This window comes from Typopeltis vanoorti, chromosome 3 (assembly GCF_054136105.1).
Source record: "Typopeltis vanoorti isolate ZY-2024b chromosome 3, IOZ_Tvanoo_1.0, whole genome shotgun sequence".
Taxonomy (NCBI): domain Eukaryota; kingdom Metazoa; phylum Arthropoda; class Arachnida; order Uropygi; family Thelyphonidae; genus Typopeltis; species Typopeltis vanoorti.
The window spans coordinates 165,782,305-165,803,595 of NC_143551.1; the positions used below are offsets into that span (position 1 = coordinate 165,782,305).

The window sequence follows — 21,291 nt, forward strand, 5'->3', positions numbered from 1 at the left end:
TTGCTTCATTTTATCCACTATAAAGATTAAGATTTTTGATGACCATTATCATTTTTTAAAATTGATTCTGATATTACCTGATTTGCTTTTATTTTTTTGTAAATTTTGTAACAATGCTTTTATCTTTTAAATTTGAATTTTCAGTTCCACAAAGCTAGCAGTAGTCTGTACGATGTAAATTATTTTTATTTATTTATTTATTTTTCAAATGTTGGTTGGATTTCTATATATTACACACGAGGCGGTTGTAAATAATTTATGCTTTGTATCGTATCACATCCATGTTATTTTTATCATATCTGATGGTTAACAACCATGTAATTATATACATGTAAATGAACTTTATAATGTCTGTTCAGTAATAACATCCTGGTAGTTACTGTAGTTTTGTTGATTTATTTTATTGCTGCTATTATTATTATTTATATTTATTTTATTTATTTATCTTTTTGAATATGTTAATAGCAGTGGCTGTTTCCTTTCACTTGATATTATTTAATTATTTATAGCAAATTCAGTAATTCACCATTGAATCCAGCTTCCCCCCCCATTGTTTTTAATTTTGATCAATTCCTGCCAACTCTTCTACTTCTTTTGAGTGTTTTCTCCTTTTTTTAGTTCTATTTCAGAATCTGTTTTGACTATTTATGGTACTTTTAAGGTCATTACAAATTATTCATTAAGCTTCCTCCCTTTGTGCCATAGTAACTAGTTAAAAGTGAACCCTCCTCAAATGCACATCTCACTGTATTATTATTTCTTCTACTATAATCCCATTCAATAAGCAGAACCTCTTCTTTTCTTCATATGCTTCATTAATCATTAGCCACTGATCTCATTCCAATATTTACAGTTTTTTTAGTTGCTACTATGGGTTGCTTAAGGGTCAAAGATGGATAACTGGACATCCATATAGCCTTTTTAACTAGAGCTTCTAACCTATTGTCCAATCCTCACTTTCTCATGGTGCATCCTCTTAAGTATCTGTCTGGATATGAATGAAGATGAGCTGGAAATTTGGGATTTTGCTAACCAAATTGTATTCTTATTGGCTTAAACCATAATTAATAATGATGGTAGAACATGACAGAATTTAATGTTTTTAGAGCAAACAGTGAAAAGTCGGCTACTGAACAGTTCTCATCTGAATATCAGCAGAGATCAAGATCGGGACCACCAACATAAGAAGCATCAATGAGAAAGAAATAGAACTAGCAGAAGAATTGAATAAGTACCAGATTGACATAATAAGCATTACCGAAACAAAGACGACAAAAACTAGTGAAATCTTTCTCACCTGGTATATTTGGATGTTATATTAAGGCAATGGCAATCAGGGAAAAGCAGTAGCTACAGTATTCAACACTAGATATGAGGATAATCTTCTTGAATGGTAGATAATATCAAGTAGGGTGATGAGGGCTAATATCGGAATGGATAATTGGACAAGGAGACTTATTTGTGCCTATGATCTGACAGAAGGTTTTACTAAGGAACAATTTTACTAAGAGGAATTTTTTGAGGTGTTAGAGAAGGGAGCTGACACAACGAAAAAGAAAAGTTGGTTGGAAACCTAAACGACAGAGTAGGAAATTAATTACCAGACATCTAGAAATGTTTTGGGAAAAGAGCAGAGCAGATAATAATGGTAAATACCTGCTAGATTTCTGCTCAGGACATGAACTAGTTATTACTAACACCATGTTCTAACACAAAAATGTGCACAATTTCACATGGCGAGAACATACAAGGAATAAAAAAATAAATAAATAAAACTCTCATTGGAAGTGATCACCATTTAGCATTGAGCAAAATAAAATTGAATTTCATATTGACAAGAATGGTGTTTAAGGAAAGTTTTGAAATGAATCAAAACTGAATAGCTATCAAGGTGAACTGTAGGCTCAAGTACACAAACATTATTCAAGAAAAAATGAAAGAGTTTGAAAACAAGAACCAAACCTTGGAGATTCAGTAACAAATCTTGAAGAAAACATTGACTGGTTCAGCTAGAGAGGCATTTGGTTAATCTGTAAGGATAGAAAAATCAGAACTTCATGGTGAACTCAGGAGGTTAAAAAGGCAGTCAAAGAAAAGAAGAAAGCATATTGAAAGTTCCTGGCAAGTAAGTCAGCTTGTATTCTTAGAAAGTACAAAGAAAAATGTAAGAAGTGAAGCACTATGTAAAACTAGCTAAACAAAAGTCATGGGAAGAATTGAGTAAAAATATAGAAAATAAGTATCAGGAAGGTGGTAAAATATGCTTGGGTTATGGAAAAAAAAAGCACAGAAATGAAGTAAATAGTATTGTAAAAGGAATGAGAGATGATATAGGTGACATGAAAAGTGAAGATTAAGATATTCTAAATGTCTAGAGTAATTACTTTGAAAGATTGCCAGATGAAACATGGAGTAACAAGTGTTATTATTATCTGAGATCCCGGGAGTCAAAGGCTCATCGAGGGAGGCTATTCATCCCAAACCAGCTGCCATACCTTCCCTTAACTTATTCACACTAGATGCACTCACTATCTTTTAAAGCAAACTATTCCACTCGCTGCTCTTTGAGAGAAAAACTTAGCTCTTACCTCTTTCTTGACCACAAACAAACTTACCTCCATGAAGGTAAGTTTGTTTGTGGAAGTGATCTCTCCACAAAACAAACATGGAGAGAGAGAACCCTTGTGTTCTCTCTCTCCACCTTCCTTATAATAAAAAATTTCATCAGATGGTATTCTATAATACCCATTCAGAATTTTATAGATCTCTATCATATCATATAGATCTCTATCATATCATATAGATCTCTTTCTCCTTTTAACCAGAGTCTGTAATCTATTTAATGACATTAATCCAGACATCTGGAAAAAAAATACTGGATTAATTACTATGAAAGAGTCGTGAATGAAACAAGTGATAAAACAGTGATAGAAAATATTCTGAGGGGAATACAATCAGGAGTACTTATTAACACATAAAGTAGAAAACACCATAAAAAACCTGAAAAGACATCTGTAGTAAATGATATTTAACCAGAACTGCTCAAAATATGGAGGTAAAAATTTGTTGCTGTGACTGCATTGCTTATTTCAGAAGACCTAATCAGGCAATCGATTTCCAAATGATTGGGGTTAAGCTCATAACACCCATCTATAAAAAGGAAAATAAATTCTCCATTTCAGAAAATGCTTAGAAAAATTGCAGAAGAGAAACGTCTGGTGAAATAGTGGTTGTCAGGATCAGATTTTCACTTTAAAACAAATAGTTGAGAAATCAAACAAATATAAATAGTATCTGTGTTTAAGTTTTGTAAATCTGGAAAAGGCACCTGAAATGCAAACAGAAAATCTGTTCAAAATATTAGTTACATGGTATAAATGGAACATTATATCAAGCAATACATAATCCATATTTAAGTTGCAACTAGTTAGAATTGAAGGAGGTACAGAAAGAATATTTGATATAAAATTAAGTATAAGACCAGGTTGCATTTTATCTCCTCTGTTATTCATCATCATCATTGGCTCTCAACCGGTGGTATGTGTACCTCCAGGGGTGCATACCTGGCCGTTCAGTAGTACATGAAAAATAATCAGTAATGGTGGATAAACAAGTAAAGTAAAAAAAAAAAAAAATGCAAAACGTTAGTTATGGAAAAAGAAATGTTAAGTTTGAATCACCACTAATAGAGACACTGTGCAAAAAATAATCAGTAATGGCAGAAAAACAAGTAAAGTAAAGTAAACAAAATGCAAAATGTTATGGAACAATAAATGTGAAGTTTGAATCACCACTAATGGAGACACTTCAAAACTAGCTGATATTAGTGAATGATGATTGGTCAGGGCATGGCTATGAGTCCCCCCCCCCCCTAAAAAAAAAAAAAAAAAACACTCTTCTACCAATCATTAGTTATTTTAAAAACAAGGGGTACAATTTATAGATTAGGTTTAAAAGGGGTACACAAGTGAAAAAGGTTGGGAACCACTGATCTATATGTATCACTTAAAAAAAAAATGGCATTAGTCCTGATATCAAAATCGGAGATATTCAACTTAGCTCTTTACTTTATGTAGATGATGTTATACTGTTAAATAAATCCCATATAAGTGCTTAATTCCCCAATAAACTGAATATTTGCTTTAATAGGTTTGGTATGAAAGTTAGCAATTAAAAAGATAAACTATGAAAATAATCAGGAACATTGAAAACATAGGTTGCATCTTGAATGGGGAACCTATATAGAACAAGTGAAACATTTCCATTATTTCGACACATACTGAAGATGACAAACTAAATATGGAAATCTACAAAAGAATTACTGCTGGTATGGTGGGAAGTCAGTTGAATAAATTTATGTGGAGTAAGAAAGAAATTAGTCAAAACACTACATTAGCCATATAAAAGACAGTTTCAAAACCAGTTTTAACTTATGAATCTGATATCTTGGTTAGAAATAAAACACTTGATTGAAGATAGGAGAACTCTCACAAATATGAGAGTTCTGAAAAAATTAGGAGGGTGAACAGATGACATCAATGAATTAACAGTATAAAAAATGAAGATATTTAGAAGGAACTTGACATTGATAACATTCAGGAGTGCGTGAGCAGAGCTAATCTAAGGCAACATGGTCACTTAAACAGAATGGGAAAGGAAAGATTAACAAAACAGATATCAGTATCGGATAAAAAAGACCCAGAGGAAGGCCAATATCTAGGTGGATCATGTAGTAAGAAGTGTCTTAGTAGATTGGAGTACAAGATCTGACAATATTGGAGTCCTGACAGATTACAGATTAATTCAGAAAAAAATTGTTGCTGAGTTCTTGAGTCACTTTTTCAAGTGAATTTATGCACATCTGTCCATCTATATGTTGGATTATGGTATTAATAATGACTGGTCCATGTTCTGAATAGAAATCCGGGTATACTTCAAAAGGTACCTTTTTTTTTTATTAGTTTTGTTACTTTGTTTCCTGCTCTGCTATTTAGATCTCAACAAGGACCAACTTTTTTTTTTTTCAGGATAATAATTCTTACTATGTACTTGGCAGAAAACTATATGCAATGTATTTTGATAGCTAAACTAAGGCTGAAGAGGGAAGCAGAGCTAATCTAACTGCCTTTCAGCCATGGACATAAATGATAACAATGAGTAATTATGGCTTCATTGAGCTTAACTCTCATTCTGGGTAAAAATAAGGGATAACATTTAGCTGTTTACTTGATAATGTTATTTTTAAGAGATGATGCTTTGGAAGTTCTTTTATTGATTGATTCAATCAGTATATCCTTCTGTAATTCATCTTCGACTCTAATAATTTCCCTGATCTAACTTTTTGTTTCTCTTGCAAACAAGTTTCACAATCATTATAGTAATACCAGGCATGATGGAAACAAACAGTAAAATGTTAGAATTAATATTAGTTGGATAAAATAGGAATGTATATTCATACATATTCAAGCCTTTATCACTGATTCTGCAGCATTGTCATCATGTGATTAGAAAGATCATTGCTTTTCCAGTGGAGATGTTCATACAGGAGTCATATACTGATGTTGCAGTGCTTTTCCCTCCTGTAAATTTAGGGTGTATTCCTCTGCAAAACTGACACCAGCCAGAAAACATATTGTTTTCTGGCTGGTGTCACAGAAAAGTATCACTTATCAAAAGGCCTTGGTCAAAATCTGTTATGATGTGATTATCCCTGTAATAATATTGGGAGGGAAAGAAAGAGAGAGAGAGAGCAGAAGCATCATTATTAACAGAAAAAAAAATGAATGAAATAAAAAAAAACGATTTGATGTGAATTGCTTCTAAAAGATAAATAGACATAGAGAGAAAAATGAAGAGGTCAGTGTTTGTCTTAAATATTAAAAGACCATAATCAAGAAAATAAAGGTTTTTGGTATATGCATAAGAATTAATCTAGGAATTGTACTGTCTTGTGGAATCTGTATGGGTTGAAGAATCTCAGAATAGAAGTTGATTTTCAAACATATAGAAAATTGGCATTACTACTAATAGAGAAAACATCAATAATGGGCTGGAGGACACTGAAATTCTCCAAGGATAAATGAAGAAGGAAGAATTAAATTTTATTTTATTGCCTTTACTCATTTGCTCACCTTAATATGAGTTCTGTTATTGTTATGAGAAAACATATCCAATGATTGGAGCTGCAGTGTCTCATGGAATTCTAAAATAGAGTCATCAGCCAGTTTATATGCAGTATTCTACCATTTTATCTTACCCTACAATTATTAAAATGGTGATTTCAGATAATTGAAGTACTATTACATGGTGCTGTGCAGAGAAGTTAATTGACATGTAAGGGTTGGTTAATTGAAGGGCCATTGTTGGGAAAGTCAGATAAATTGTGGTGGATTATCATAATATTAAATGTCATATGGAATATGTTTTACTTTCTGATTTCATTTCTGATTTGTCTGAATGATTGTTTTCATTTCCCTCTTTCTTTTCTTATAGATGTTACTCGGAATCGAGCACTTCAGCTTGTAGCTAAAGCTTATTCTTCAATTTGTATTGACGATGTATCTGTTTTCCTGGGAGTTCCTGTTGAAAAATGTATAGAAGGTATGTTAGATTTTTATGGAATGTTGAAATTATAAATTTGACTGACATGAAAAAAATACACACATGCATGTGCACACACACATTTCATTCTTATTATGACTTGAACTCTATAAAAAAAAGTAAGAACATCAGAATTAAATTATCTGATTTATTTCACTACATTTTGGATGCAGTACAGGCATACCTCAGTGATATGACACATTTGCTTCCAGATCACTGACTTTTTTTTTTTTTTTGCCCCTTCTCACTTGTGGATGTATTTAATGGTTTATTAACATTTTAAGCAGTCATGTGTGTAAATGACATAAGCAAATCATTTATGTCAGATACTCAAACAAAAAAATGTTTTTTTGTTTGAGTAAAAAAATAATTTTTGCCAGCAAAAATATTATTCTAAATAACTTGGTTGAGGAAGCATGCCAGCCAGTGTGGTCGTCATTCTACACCATTAGAAGTTTTTCATTTCAGCAATAAAATGGTCTTATTTATTGATAACTGTAGTATTAACTAATATAACACTTTCACTAGGAACTTTATCTTTGTTTTTAACAACTGTAACAACAGTACTGCAATGCACGTCTAGTGTGTAGCCCCTCTTTTTTTCAATGTTCAATACACTGTCTTCACTTTTAATAATTTTTTTCTTAATCTTAGCATGTAATGTAATAGGTTTATATGTGATCAATGGAGTAGCAGCACCTTTACTTTGAATTATATCTGCCATTATTAACAACAAAACACATACACAGAGAGAGAGAGAGAGATGTATTGATCAAAATATTGTAAATAAACTGTGTTCATGAATACTGTGCATCAGTTTATTCACTGCAACATTATGTTGCTAAAACCATCTTATGAGCATCATGTTGCTAAAACCATCTCAAATGCAGCATCATATAAATGGGCATTGATCATAATTGAAAAATGTCATGAGCAGATTGTTGTAAAGAGAAGCATTGTAAGGTGTGGTATTATTGTATGTATTCATCTTCAGATGAGGATAGATATTTACAAATTGACATAGCAAAACATCAAGGTCAGAAACATGATTACATGTAGGAAAAAAACATACTTTCTACATCCTGTTCACAAATATACATGTTGAAATGTTCATTTCTAGACACTGCCAAATTACACCTGTTGTTTCTCTTCCTAACAGAAACTCGTCTTTGTTTCTTCAGCTCATTACTCAACTTTGACTTTTCCCCAGATATATTTTGAAGCCAGCCTGGTTGGCCGAGTGGTTAGCATATCCGCTTTCCAGCCAAAAGGTTGTGAGTTTGAATCCCACTGTGGGCATGGATGTTTGTGATTGTTTGTGAAAATAGTAGTGGTGGTTGGCAGTGGATGGCGTTGGTGTAGTTGCGGCTCGTTGTAGTTGGTGGATTGAGTGGTGAAGACAGAGCTGTAGGTAGGTGCTCTCAATGAGTCCATGGACTCCCGGAGGTGTCAAGTAATAATAATAATGATTCCATATATAAGAGGTTGGTTGCCCTTTAGTATGTTAATAACATGGATGGGCAAGAAGGAACTTATTTGTATTGGATTTCAGAGCTGTGGATTATACCCATTGGGAAACACACAGAATAGGAGACTGTTCAGACTGCAATAGTAGAAGAGATAAATGAAGAGCAAGAAAATTTTATTCTGTGAATTTGGTGTGAATATTATTGAAAGATCAATAGAAATAAATAATAACATGTATTTCTGCTTTATAGACTTTTATAGACATCATCATATCCTTCCATTTCTATTCCTGTCAGGATATCATTCTTATCCAACCATGTTTTGCTTATTCCAACAATTTTTGGATGAGTAAACTCAATCTACAGAAACAGTACATAATTTCTGATACTTCTGCCATGTGTATATAAACACAGCAATTCACTTTTAGTTCTATAATCAGATCTACCCATGCCACTTGTAGATTGTGATTTCCCCACACCTAGCCATTCCCAATTGCCTTTATCATCACTTTACCTATCTATTTCTTCAGACTCAACTACATCCCAGTCTATCCCATCCCCCATACACATTAACTAATACTTCCAACATCTTTCCTTGTACTGTCTCCTCTTGTCCACCCTAACTCCTCCCATTTCTTTGTCCATCTTTCTTCTTCTGCCATTATCACTTGCAGTGCTACTATTCTCATTTACAATAACTTTAGCAATAGTCCTTACAGCAGCAATCATTCTGACTGACTCACACCAAATTCATTCAAATGCAGTCTGTTACTTTTGTACATTTCCATCTTTCCTTCAAATGCATTCTACACATTCACAGATTCCACTGCCTTCTCCTCACACAGGTCTGCCAACATACCATTCACAATCCCTGCTCTTCGTCTCAACTCACCATTATCATATCTAGGCAACAAACCAACCACCTTTCCAACCACACTGTTATATTTTGCTCTCCTCAACAATCTACTGATATCCATTCTTACATGCTCTTTATGTCCTTAAGTCATTTGTTCCAACAATCACCACCAGCTCAATTGATTCTCTTATCTAATGCATCAATTATTACCTAATGCTAGTTCTCCATCCTGGAAAACACACCTTATGGAATCTCTCATTTACCACCTCTGATAATGGAATCTCCATACATCGCTATTTTCGAGTCATTTGTCATCTATTTTTTTCTCTTCTTTCCTTCATTCTAACCTTTTGTACTCATCCTTTCTTATCTGATAAACTTCTTATCTCACCACGCATATTTATCATTTCACTTCTTATTCAGATCAACTCATTTTTCAAGTCTTGCATCTTGGCAATTACACTGTCAGTCTATCATTCATTTCTTTCATTACCTCATTCCAATGTTCCTTCACTTTCACAATGTCACTCATTTTCGTTTCTTCAGCTATATTTTCTTTCGCTTCCATTCTGTGATTTGTACAATCATTTGCTCCCACAATTGCTTCATTCTTTCATTGATTCATATGGTCATTTACTCCCACAATTATGCACTATTTCATTCCATTGTCAACCAGTTTTGCATTTACTGATTACTTGTAGTCCAATAAAATATCACAATTTTGAGATATCCATACCCTCTCTCATCTCCTGTTCAATCTCTCCACAAACACACTCTTCACATTCCACCAGGTATACATTTTGCTTTCATGACAATGTGCCATCCTCAAAAAGTTCACACCATTAATTAGATTTAATTTTCATGCAGCCTGATTTGCCCGAAATGTGTATAAAGGCTTATGTGTTCATCATACATGTTGGCTAATTTGGACAGTAATAAATCAGAACACAGAAAGATAAGTAAATAATTATTTATTGACTTATTTCACTGGTGTTATAACCAGTATCTTCAGAGCACAAAACATAGTTTGTAACAGTATGCGAGACTACAACAACATGGTGTAATAATGGGACTACTATGAAAAATTGTAGCAAAGACTGAAGCACGAAGACTGAAGTCCTAATTAGGCACCCTCTATGTTAAAAAAAAAAAAAAAAAAAAAAAAAAAAAAAAAAACGGGGGGGAGAAAGCAGGTACTAGTTATGTCCAAGATGACTGTTTCCTAAATCTTAGGCAAATTTATACAGCCATATTTGTTAAGATTCGGAGTATGTTTCAAGGCTTCTGTTGCTTCTAAGAACAATCTCTCTGACTTGTAAAAGCTAATGTGCAGTACTTTTGTTTTCTTCCAGTTGATCCTGTGTGCAGGGGATATCCAAAGCATGGTCTGCTAGGCCCGACTTGCCATAGCGATAGTGCCGGATGTATCATTAATGTTAACTGATGCGGATGTCCACAGTTCTTCTTGTTTGATCATAGTAAGCTTGATCACATGATTCTGGCAGGAGTACTTCGTAGACTCCTGGATGTGATAAAGGAGAGATGCTGTCCTTGGGTGAATGGATGAAAGCTGCTAATTTGACACATGGACTGAATATAGTGTGTAGTTGATGTTTATTGAGAACTCTAGATATCTTTTCCAATGTGCCTTTAATGTACGAGATGGTGACTGTTTTGTTGCAGTTCTCTGTGGTGAATAGTGGGAGTGGGGGGGGGGGGGTTCTTGGAAACATTTGGCATTATGTCTATTTTATGGGGATTATAGCCATCGGCTAAGAAGGTGTGGCACAAGTGAGCCAGTTCAGCAGCAAGAGCATTATTGGAACAGATTGCTCTTGCTCTGTGTGTTAGCGTTTTTAAGATACACTGTTGAGAAGGGTGATGGTGCAATTGTTTGTGTAAATATCTCCTTGTATGTGTGGGTTTTCTAAAAAACTGAGAATGATAAGGAACCATATGGAAGAAGTGTGATATCCAGGAAGGGCAGACAGTTATTAGCTTCCAGTTCCATTGTAAAGTGGATTTTTGGATGTGGCTATTTAAATGCATTAAGAATGTATCCAATGTGGCCAAATAGCAAGCACATCGTCAACATAGTATTGCCAAAGCGTTGGTTTGAGGGTGGCTGTATTGATAACTAGTTTTTCCAGGTGTTCTATGTAGAAGTTGAGGGGGGGGGAACAGCCCATAGCTGTTCCATCTAATTGTTTGTATGTTTTCCCTTTCCATGTGAAATATCTTGCATGTATTGTGAATTTAAATAGTTCAAAGATATCAGGGGGAAAGTGTGACTTTAGCAAAGGGTTTCAATTAGTAGTACATTTGTACATAGTGAAGTGATATAAAAACTCACCATTATGTCTGAACTTTTTAAGGTATGGTGTTCTAAAATACTTATTAGGTGAGCAGAATTTTTGACAAAGGAGGGAGAATTGTTTGTGAGAGTGGCTAGTAGCTTAGCTAAATGTCTAGCCAGTTTGTATGCGGGACTATTTATACTATCCACAATAGGGCATAATGGTGTACTTTGTGAATTATTGGTGCTCCATATATCCTGGGTGTTTTAATGTGGAAGGGCTTGAGTTTGTTTATTGTTTCTTTAGACCAGGAAGTAACTTTTTTAAGTAATTTAAGTGATATAAATTGCGATCTATAATTTTGTATGTTGACTGGTCTTGTAGATGCATTTTGTTTTCGTATTCTGTTGTATTCATCACCACGGTTATGTTCCTTTTGCTTTTATTATGATAATCTGGTTATTATTATGGAACTCATTTAGAGCAATGATTTCCTTATGTGGGATATTATTTTGGGAAGGTTTAGACTGGATTAGGATGTTGGCCACATCTGTATTCAGATGTCAAATTAGTAGTTATCATCCATTCAACCAAGGACAGCATCTCTTCTTTATCCCATCCAGGAGTCTATGAAGTATCCTGCTCGTGTGATCAATCTTACTGTGGACACCTGCATCAGTGAACATAAAAGATACATCTGGCACTATCGCTATGGCAAGTTGGGCCTAGCAAATCATGCTTTGGATACCCCTGCACCCAGGATCAACTGGAAGAAAACAAAAGTACTGCACAGAAGCCTTGAAACATACTCCAAATCTTAACAAATATGACTGTATAAAATTTGCCTAAGATTTGGGAGACAATCATCTTAAGACATAACTAGTACTTGCTTTCTCTCCCTGTTTTTTTTTTTTAACATAGAGAGCGCCTAATTAGGACTTTAGTCTTCGTGTTGTTGCTACAATTTTTCAAAGTAGTCCCGTTATTACACCATGTTGTTGTAGTCTCGAATACTGTGACAAACTGTTTTGTACTCTGAAGATGCTGGTTATAAAACACCAGCGAAATATCAGCAGTAAGTCAATAAATAATTATTTACTTATCTTTCTGTATTCTGATGTAATATTGTCAAAATTAGTCATCTGATTTGCCTGAATTCCTGATCTCATTTGTACTGCCATTTTATCTCCATTCACTGCAAGCTTCAAAAATGGTAAAAATAAGACTGAAACACACAAATCTTCACAATTGCTCAGTTACACTGTGCTAAAAAAATAAACAAAACTACACCAAAACTCAAATCCAACTTTACTACAAAAATAAAACTTTTCTTTTCAGCAGCAACTTTCACTAAGAATTATTTCCTTATTTACTATATAGATGGTAAATATTAGGAAAGTTCCAAAATGTTCTGGAGGCTATTGAAATAGCTTAGTAATGAAGGAAAAATACTGCAAAAGGAATCAGGGATGATAAAGGTGATAAAAAAAAAAAATGGAAGATATTCTAGATATCTGAAGTAATTATTTTGAAAGATTGTTTAAATAAAACAAGTAGTGACAGAACAGTGGATAAAATATTTAGGAGGAATGCTGACAAGAGTACATATCAGTACTTGAGGTAGACAAAGCCAACCAAAACTGAAATTTGTAATCCTTCTATCTACATTTCCAAGTAGTCAGAAGGATCCTAGGAAACCCATTATTCACATAATACCTATCAATTCTCTCATTAAACTCATTCACTAATGGACTGCTCACAACCACTTCTTGCAACACATTCCACCAATTCACTACCCTCTGAGCAAAAAAACCCACTCTTACATAATTTCCACAGTTACTCCTCATTCGCTCCCTTCCTGCCATATACCGAAAAGTTTTCAGTGTTACTTCTATAAAAACCCTTTAAATACTTTTTTTTATATATACCATTATAAAGCTGCCACAACGTTTGTCACTCATCTCTGTTTCCATTCCACTACTTCATTTCCTTCCCCCCCCCCATCCAGGTGACCAAATTTGCATGCAGTCTCATGTGTGTTCTTCAACAACCATGTAATGTGATGTGCTGTTTTGTCAACTCTTGCAATATACCCTCTAAACTTCAATTCTCTGTCCACATTCAATAAGCACCAAGTCCCTAGCCTCATCAGTTTTGTGCAGTTAATTCAGTTCCATCAGTATAATACACAGCTTGTGATCTCTTTTTTAAATAAAAAGATTTTAATTATGATCGCACCACAGGTGCGATCATAATTAAAAAAAACGCACGTATTAACCACAGTGAAAATTATTTAATTGTAAATATTTCATCCGAAGTATCTTAGGACATCATCAGTATTATTGTTTAAAACTACTGTACTGATGATGTCCTAAGATATTTAGGATGAAATATTTACAATTAAATAATTTTCACTGGGGGTGCTTAAGGGTCAAAGCTGTATAACTGAGAGGAGACCTCCACATAGCCTTTAAAGGAATGCGGAGAACCGACCAGGGCTTCTGACCTAATGTCCAATCCTCACCTTCTCGTGGTGCACCCTGTTGGGTATCTACTTGGATACCGAACGGACGAGGATGGGCTGGCAATTTGGGATTTAGCCGACCAAATTGTATTGTTATTGGTTAAACCAAAATATAGAATGATGGTGCAACATGACAAAATTTTATGCTGGCTGGGGCATCGCCCGGGTAAACATGAGTCCCCCCCCCTGTTGTTTTCGTCAGGGAACCAGGGCGAACAGCGAAAAGTCAGCTACTGAAACAAATCTGAAAATAAACCCCAACTCAACATCGCCAGAGTTAAAGATCGGAACTATCAACGTAAGAAGCCTGAATGGCAAAGAAATGGAGCTAGCTGAGGAATTAGATAAGTACCAGATCGACATAATAGGGGTGACTGAAACAAAAAAGACCAAAACTGGTGAGATCTTTCTGAGCAATAAATACAAAATGTTATATTCAGGCAATGACAATCAAGGAAAAAAAGGAGTAGCCATTGTATTCAACACAAAATACGAGGCTAATCTTCTTGAATGGCAGGCAGTCTCAAGTAGAGTAATGGGGAACTGGACAATGAGACTTATTTGTGCCTATGGTCCCACAGAAGGTTCTACTAAGGTAGAAGTGGATGGAGGAATTTTTTGAGGCTTTAGAAAAAGCAACTGACACAATGAAAAGTGAAAAGTTGGTCCTTGGGGATCTAAATAGCAGAGTAGGAAATGATTGTGAGACATACAAAAATATTTTGGAAAAATTTGGAGAAAAGAACAAAGCTAATAATAATGGCAAATATCTGTTGGATTTCTGCTCAGGACATGGACTGGTTATTACTAACACCATGTTCCAACATAAAAATGTGCACAAATTCACATGGAGAGAAGAGGCTAGGAATAAGAAAAGTCTCATTGACTATGTTATTGTTGATAGTGATGTTTTCTCCCTGGTGCAGGACACCAGAGTGTACAGAGGATTTGAAATTGGAAGTGATCGCTATTTAGTCTTGAGCAGGATAAAATTGAATTTCATATTGAAAAGAATAACATGTAAGAAAGTTTTAAAGCGAATAAATTTGAGCAGCTCTCAGATGTGAACTGTAGACTAAAATACACAAAGATTGTTGAAGAAAAAATGAAAGAGTTTGAGAACAGGAATCAAACCTTGAAGATTCAGTGGCAAACTCTGAAGAAAACATTGATTGATTCTGCCAGAGAGGCATGCGGTGAGGTTGTCTGTAAGGATAAAAAAATCAGAACTCCCTGGTGGACACAGGAAGTTAAAGAGGCAGTGAAGGAAAAGAAGAAAGCATATCAAAAGTTCCTGTCAAATAAGTCAGCTTGTGCTCTTAGAGAATATAGAGACAAATGCAAGAATGCTAAACACTGTGTAAAACTAGTTAAAAGTCATCGGAGTACTTTGGCAAGAATATAGAAAATAAATATCAAGAAGGTGGCAAAATATTCTGGAGGTTGTTGAAGAAGCTTAAGAATGGAGGAAAGAGTGCTGTAAAAGGAATTAGAGATGATAAAGGTGACATGAAAATGGGAGAAAAAGATATCCTTGAAGTATGGAGTAATTACTTTGAAAAACTGCTAAATGAAACAAGCAGTGATGACAGCACAGTGGTAAAAAACACTGACCAGGCATGCAGTCAGGAATACATATCCATACTTGAAGTAGAAAAAACCATCAAAGGCTTGAAATGTGGGAAGGCAGCAGGAGTAGATGATATTCGAACAGAAATGCTGAAGTATGGTGGTATAAAAGTCTTACAGTGGCTGCACTGCATAGTTCAGAAAGCCTGGACAGAGGGACGAATTCCCGATGATTGGAGTAGAGCTCTCATAGTACCCATATATAAAAAGGGAAATAAAACTGCATGTGAGAATTACAGAGGTATTTCCCTACTGAGTGTTCCTGGCAAGATCTATGCTAGTATACTTGAGAAACGGTTGAGAAAAATTGTGGAAGAAAAGCTTGGTGAAGAACAAGTTGGATTCAGGCCAAATAGAGGCTGTCAGGATCAGATCTTCACTTTACGACAAATAGTCGAGAAATCATGGGAATATAACAAAGATTTGTATTTAAGTTTTGTTGATCTGGAAAAGGCATATGACAAGGTGCCAAGACAGAAGATAATCAATACGCTACAGTTATATGGTGTCAATGGGGCATTATATCAAGCAATACTTAGTCTTTATTTGAATTGCAAGTCAGCAGTTAGAATTGAAGGAAGTACAGGAAGATGGTTTAATGTTAAATCTGGTGTGAGACAAGGATGTACTTTATCCCCTCTGTTATTCATTATCTGTATGGATCACATTATGAAGAAAAGTGCTATTAAACATGATATCAAAATTGGAGATGTTAATGTCAGCTCTTTGCTTTATGCGGGTGATGTTATACTTCTAAATAAATCTGCTACAAGTCTGCAAGATTCTCTGACTAAATTGAATAGCTATTTTAATAGATATGGTATGAATGTCAGCAATAAAAAGACAAAGACAGTGAAAATAGGCAGAATCATTGAAAATGTCAACTGTGTTGTGAATGTAGAACCTGTGGAACAAGTAAAACATTTCAGCTATTTAGGCACGATTTTTACTGAAGATTGTAAATTAAATATAGAAATAGACAACAGAATCAGCAAAGCTGGTATGGTGGGAAGTCAATTGAATAAATTCATATGGAATAAGAGAGAAATTAGTCTGAACACTAAATTAGCTGTATACAAGACAGTGTTCAAACCAGTTTTAACTTATGGATCTGAGAGCTGGGTCAGAAGTAAAACACTTGACCAAAGACTAGAGGCCACAGATATGAGAGTCCTGAGAAAGATTATAGGCGTGAACAGATGGCATTAATGGTAATATCATATTAAAAATGAGGATATTAGGAAAGAACTTGAAATTGTCAGCATCCAGGAATGCGTTAGCAGAGCTAATCTCAGGTGGTATGGTCACTTAAACAGAATGGGCAAGGAAAGATTAGCAAAACAAGTGTTCTCTGCCAGGTTGGCAGCAAAACGACCCAGAGGAAGACCAAGATATAGGTGGATTAATACAGTACAAAGTGCTTTAGACGATAGAAATATAAGATCTGATAATGTTGGAGTCTTGACAAGTAACAGACTGATTTGGAGGAAAATTGTAGATAGGAAATTAATAATGATGTAATTTTTTTCATGTAGTACTATCATATCCTGTACACCCCCTTGAGGGTACATAGCAGGAATTTGATGATGATGATGATAATTTTCACTGTTGTTAATATGTGTGTTTCTTTTAATTAGCTTGTGATCTCTTCTTCCCAAAGTGTACACTTTGCCACATTAAACTGGCAGCTGTTTACCTTTGTTCATGCTGTCAGTTTAAGTCATTTTGCAGGATTTCTGTATCACCTTACATCATCTTTATTTATTCTTGCTCTTCCTAGTTTTGCATCAAAATAACAAACAACTGAATACTTCCCATCCACTCATTTCCTATATCACTGATGTACATATTAAACAATAGATCAAGTATCAAGCCTTTGGTACATCATTAGTCACCTGCTTTCTCCTGCATTCAACTCCTCCATAAACCACTGTTTGATACCTCTCTTTCAACCACCCTCTTATATAAATTACCAGATTTGTATCCTTCCTCATTTGCTCCAATTTATGCAGTAGAGTTCTATGTGGAATCCTGTCAAATGCTTTTGGTAAGTTTAACAGTGTCACTGAGTAGCCATTTCCTTTGTCCAACTCTCCATTGTCACTATTATATAAAATGAGCAAATTGCTAAAGCAAGACTTAACCTTCAACAGAACCATGTTGTCCCTTTTAAAGTCCATCCAGTCCCAAATTCTGTGTTTTACCAATTTCTCCACTATCTTTATCACCACTCCTGAGACAATTGTCTTTCCCTTCTTTATGCAGTGGGACTAATTTGTCCTCTTTTTGCTCTTCATTGAAACCTTTCCAGAGTTGAGGCTTAAATGAACTAACCTGGTTAGTGGAGCTGATAATTCCCTAACACATTCTCATAATTCACAGGTTGATATGCCATCTAATCCCATGGCTGCTTGCATTAAAGTTCTACAATATCCCAGGCATCTCCAATTCTTCAGCCTCTTTTCTCCCATTGTCACTGTCACATTCAGGCATTGTATCACCACCTGGATAGTACACCCTTTAAACAGTAGCTCAACCATTTGATTTTACACCTGCTGTCCAAAAAGAAACTGAAATTTTTGAAAATAGAAGAAACTAGTGGCATCACTTGTTGTATCTTTTTGTTGTCTCTGATACAGAGAAATGTTTAAAAAATTTCTCTGTATCACTCCTATAAAACCCTTTTAGTGGCTTTAATATTTTTATTGTATCCTCTCATTTCTGGCTATTAGCAACTTCTGTAACCCACATTCCACCACCCACCATGTTAGTCACTCACCTCTGGGTACTCTCCATGACATCCTTATCCTCAGAAAACAAAGGTGACTATACCTGAGCACATTAATTGAGATGTGACTGTGTCAAATCCTTATAAATAAGGAACAGGTGGAAACTTCTTTTTTGAAACAATCATAGTATTTAATCTAAGTTTTCTAGCATTCTTCAGCCCCTTGGATTGCATTGCTGTATTTTCATTTGGTGTGGAAGTTTGGAGGACATTATTTTTAAAAATTCTAAAAAAGTGAGAGAGCACAAGTTTCAAGCAACGGAAGCTTTCGGAACGGAAGACGACGTACATTCATAATTATATGTATCATTCGTTGTTCATTTAAACGCTTATCTCATATTTTTTGACATCTTTTAGGCGCCTTTTCTTCTGCGGTGCCTGTGTATATTGCACATTTCGCACGCACCACCAGCCGGGCCTGTATATATATATATATATATATATATATATATATATATAATTCCACACATAATATGCCACAAATCCTGTATCAAATCAATGCCATATATTTACAGGGGTTAAGAGGAAAATGATCTGCTGATATTCTTTTAAATCTTCTCTAGTTTTTGGGAATGTTTCATGGTGAAACCTATCCACACAATAGAATAAAATAGAAAGAAAGAAAGATGAGTGTTACAGATTCACTGATTCATCAGTTGAACTGTAAATGTATGTTAAGCTTCTGTTGCTTGTGTTATTGTAGGTTTGTTGAAGTGGAGGGCATGATGATGCCATTGCTTCTGAATGGTATCCATAGAAATATCTGTAGAAAACACAATCCAGGAACTGACTGACTTTGAGGAAGAGGTGGGTCATCATTTAGCTGAACTGTCTTTTTCCAAATTTTTCAAGAATGTTTAGAAAGGTTTTTGTGTACCATTCCCACTGTGAGAGCAATATTACATAAGGCTGGATTTTGGATTTATACAGAATCAACAGCTGTAAAATATGATGGGTTTGTGCCAGGAAAGGCTTGAGGTAAGCGTCTGAAAAGAGAGAGCTAATTTTGAACATTAAAATAATCGATATTAGTGGTAAGGGAGGAAAAACTAAGGTCTTTTTGGTGGTGGGGGGGGGAGAAAGTGCTTTGGAAATTTTAAAGATGCCCCTAAATTTTTATTATTTTATTGAAGAATGGTATGGAGATCATTGTTTAATACACTGTAGATGATTGATCTCAAAGCTTGAAATGCATAATCACTAAGGTTTATACTATGATTAGGAGGAATAGCCAGTGATACCATCAGCTAAACTGTGGATAGAATTTGAAATCAGTGAATGTCATTTATGTGTATGAGGAAGGTAGTGTATGGAATAACAGAGCCTTGATGAACACCATGCATTAATAGGAAAATCTGAAGAAAGAACACTCTCTGCCATTAAATTCATTGAACGACCTGAGAGAAACCAATCTAGTTACAAAAGGTGGAAGCAGACCATAAAATGGCAATTTACTAAGAATTCCTGCTAAACTACGTGAAATGCAGTGGAAATGTCAAGTGCAACAGCACAGGTTTCTCAATATTTTTATGCCATCTGTGCAGAGGTGGGTGATGTACACATGCCACTTCTGCACACGTGCTATGAAAAGGAGATCTGCCATGGATCTTGTGAGATCCATATTAGTGGTCACTGATTAGTTAACATTCTCCAAATGTTGAAGACCTTCTCCATTACTTTAGATAGCACCAAGGTGAGATAATAGGTGATTGTTTGATACAGGCACTTATTTCCTTTCTTGGAATTGGTTAAATATGGGCTTGCTTCCTTGCTATGTGGCGAATGTTCATCATCAATTTCCTGCCATGTACCCTCAAGGAGTGTACAGGATATGATAGTACTACATGAAAAATTTACATCATTACAAACTTCCTATCTACAATTTTCCTCCAGATCAGTCTGTTACTTGTCAAGACTCCAATATTATCAGATCTTATATTTCTGTCGTCTAAGGCACTTTGTACCGTATCAATCCACCTATATCTTGGTCTTCCTCTGGGTCGTTTTCCTGCCAACCTGGCAGAGAATACTTGTTTTGCCAATCTTTCCTCACCCATTTTGTTTAAATGACCTGAGATTAGCTCTGCTAATGCATTCCTGGATGCTGACAATATCAAATTCTTTCCTAATATCCTCGTTTTTAATATGATACTGCCATTGATGCCATCTGTTCACGCCTCTAATCTTTCTCAGGATTCTCATATCTGCGATCTCTAGTCTTTGGTCAAGTGTTTTACTTCTGACCCAGCTCTCAGATCCATAAGTTAAAACTGGTTTGAACACTGTCTTGTATACAGCTAATTTAGTGAACCGACTAATTTCTCTCTTATTCCATATGAATTTATTCAGTTGACTTCCTACTATACCAGCTTTATTGATTCTGTTGTCTATTTCCATATTTAATTTACCATCTTCACTAAAAATCGTGCCTAAGTAGGTGAAATGTTTTACTTGTTCCACTGGTTCTCCGTTCACAGTGCAGTTGACATTTTCAACGATTCTGCCTATTTTCATTGTCTTTGTCTTTTTATTGATTACAACAGTTATTCAATTTAGTCAAGGAATCTTGCAGAATTGTAGCATATTTATTGATAAGTATAACATTGTCTGCATAAAGTAAAGAGCTGACATTAACATTCCCAATTTTGATATCATGTTTAATACCACTTTCCTTCATAATGTGATCCATATAGATAATGAATAACAGAGGAGATAATGTACATTCTTGTCTCACACCAGATTTAACATTAAACCATCTTCCTGTACTTCCTTCAATTCTAACTGCTGACTTGCAACTCAAATAAAGACTAAATATTGCTTGATATAATGCCCCTTTTGTTCTTTTCTCCAAATTTTCCCAATATATTTTTGTACGTCTGACAATCATTTCCCACTCTGCTATTTAGATCCCCAAGAAGGACCAACTTTTTCTTTTTCATTGTGTCAGATGCTTTCTCTAAATCCTCAAAAAATTCCTCCACTTCTACCTTAGTAGAAGTGGAGGAATTTATGGTGGGCCCATAGGTACAAATAAGTCTCATTGTCCAGTTCCCCATTCTGATATTTGCCCCACATCATTCTATTTGAGACTACCTGCCATTCAAGAAGATAAACCTCGTATTTAGTGTTGA

The 21,291-nt window shown here is 35.0% G+C and overlaps 1 protein-coding gene across 1 annotated transcript in view; it reads left to right on the forward strand.

Moving 5' to 3' along the window:
- Positions 1-21,291, forward strand: part of CSN8 (COP9 signalosome subunit 8) — a 158,462-nt gene that overhangs the window by 54,502 nt on the left and 82,669 nt on the right. The window contains exon 5 of the mRNA XM_090416181.1: positions 6,493-6,600. Within this exon, the coding sequence (XP_090272307.1) occupies positions 6,493-6,600 (108 nt within the window). The remainder of the gene's footprint in view (positions 1-6,492; positions 6,601-21,291) is intronic.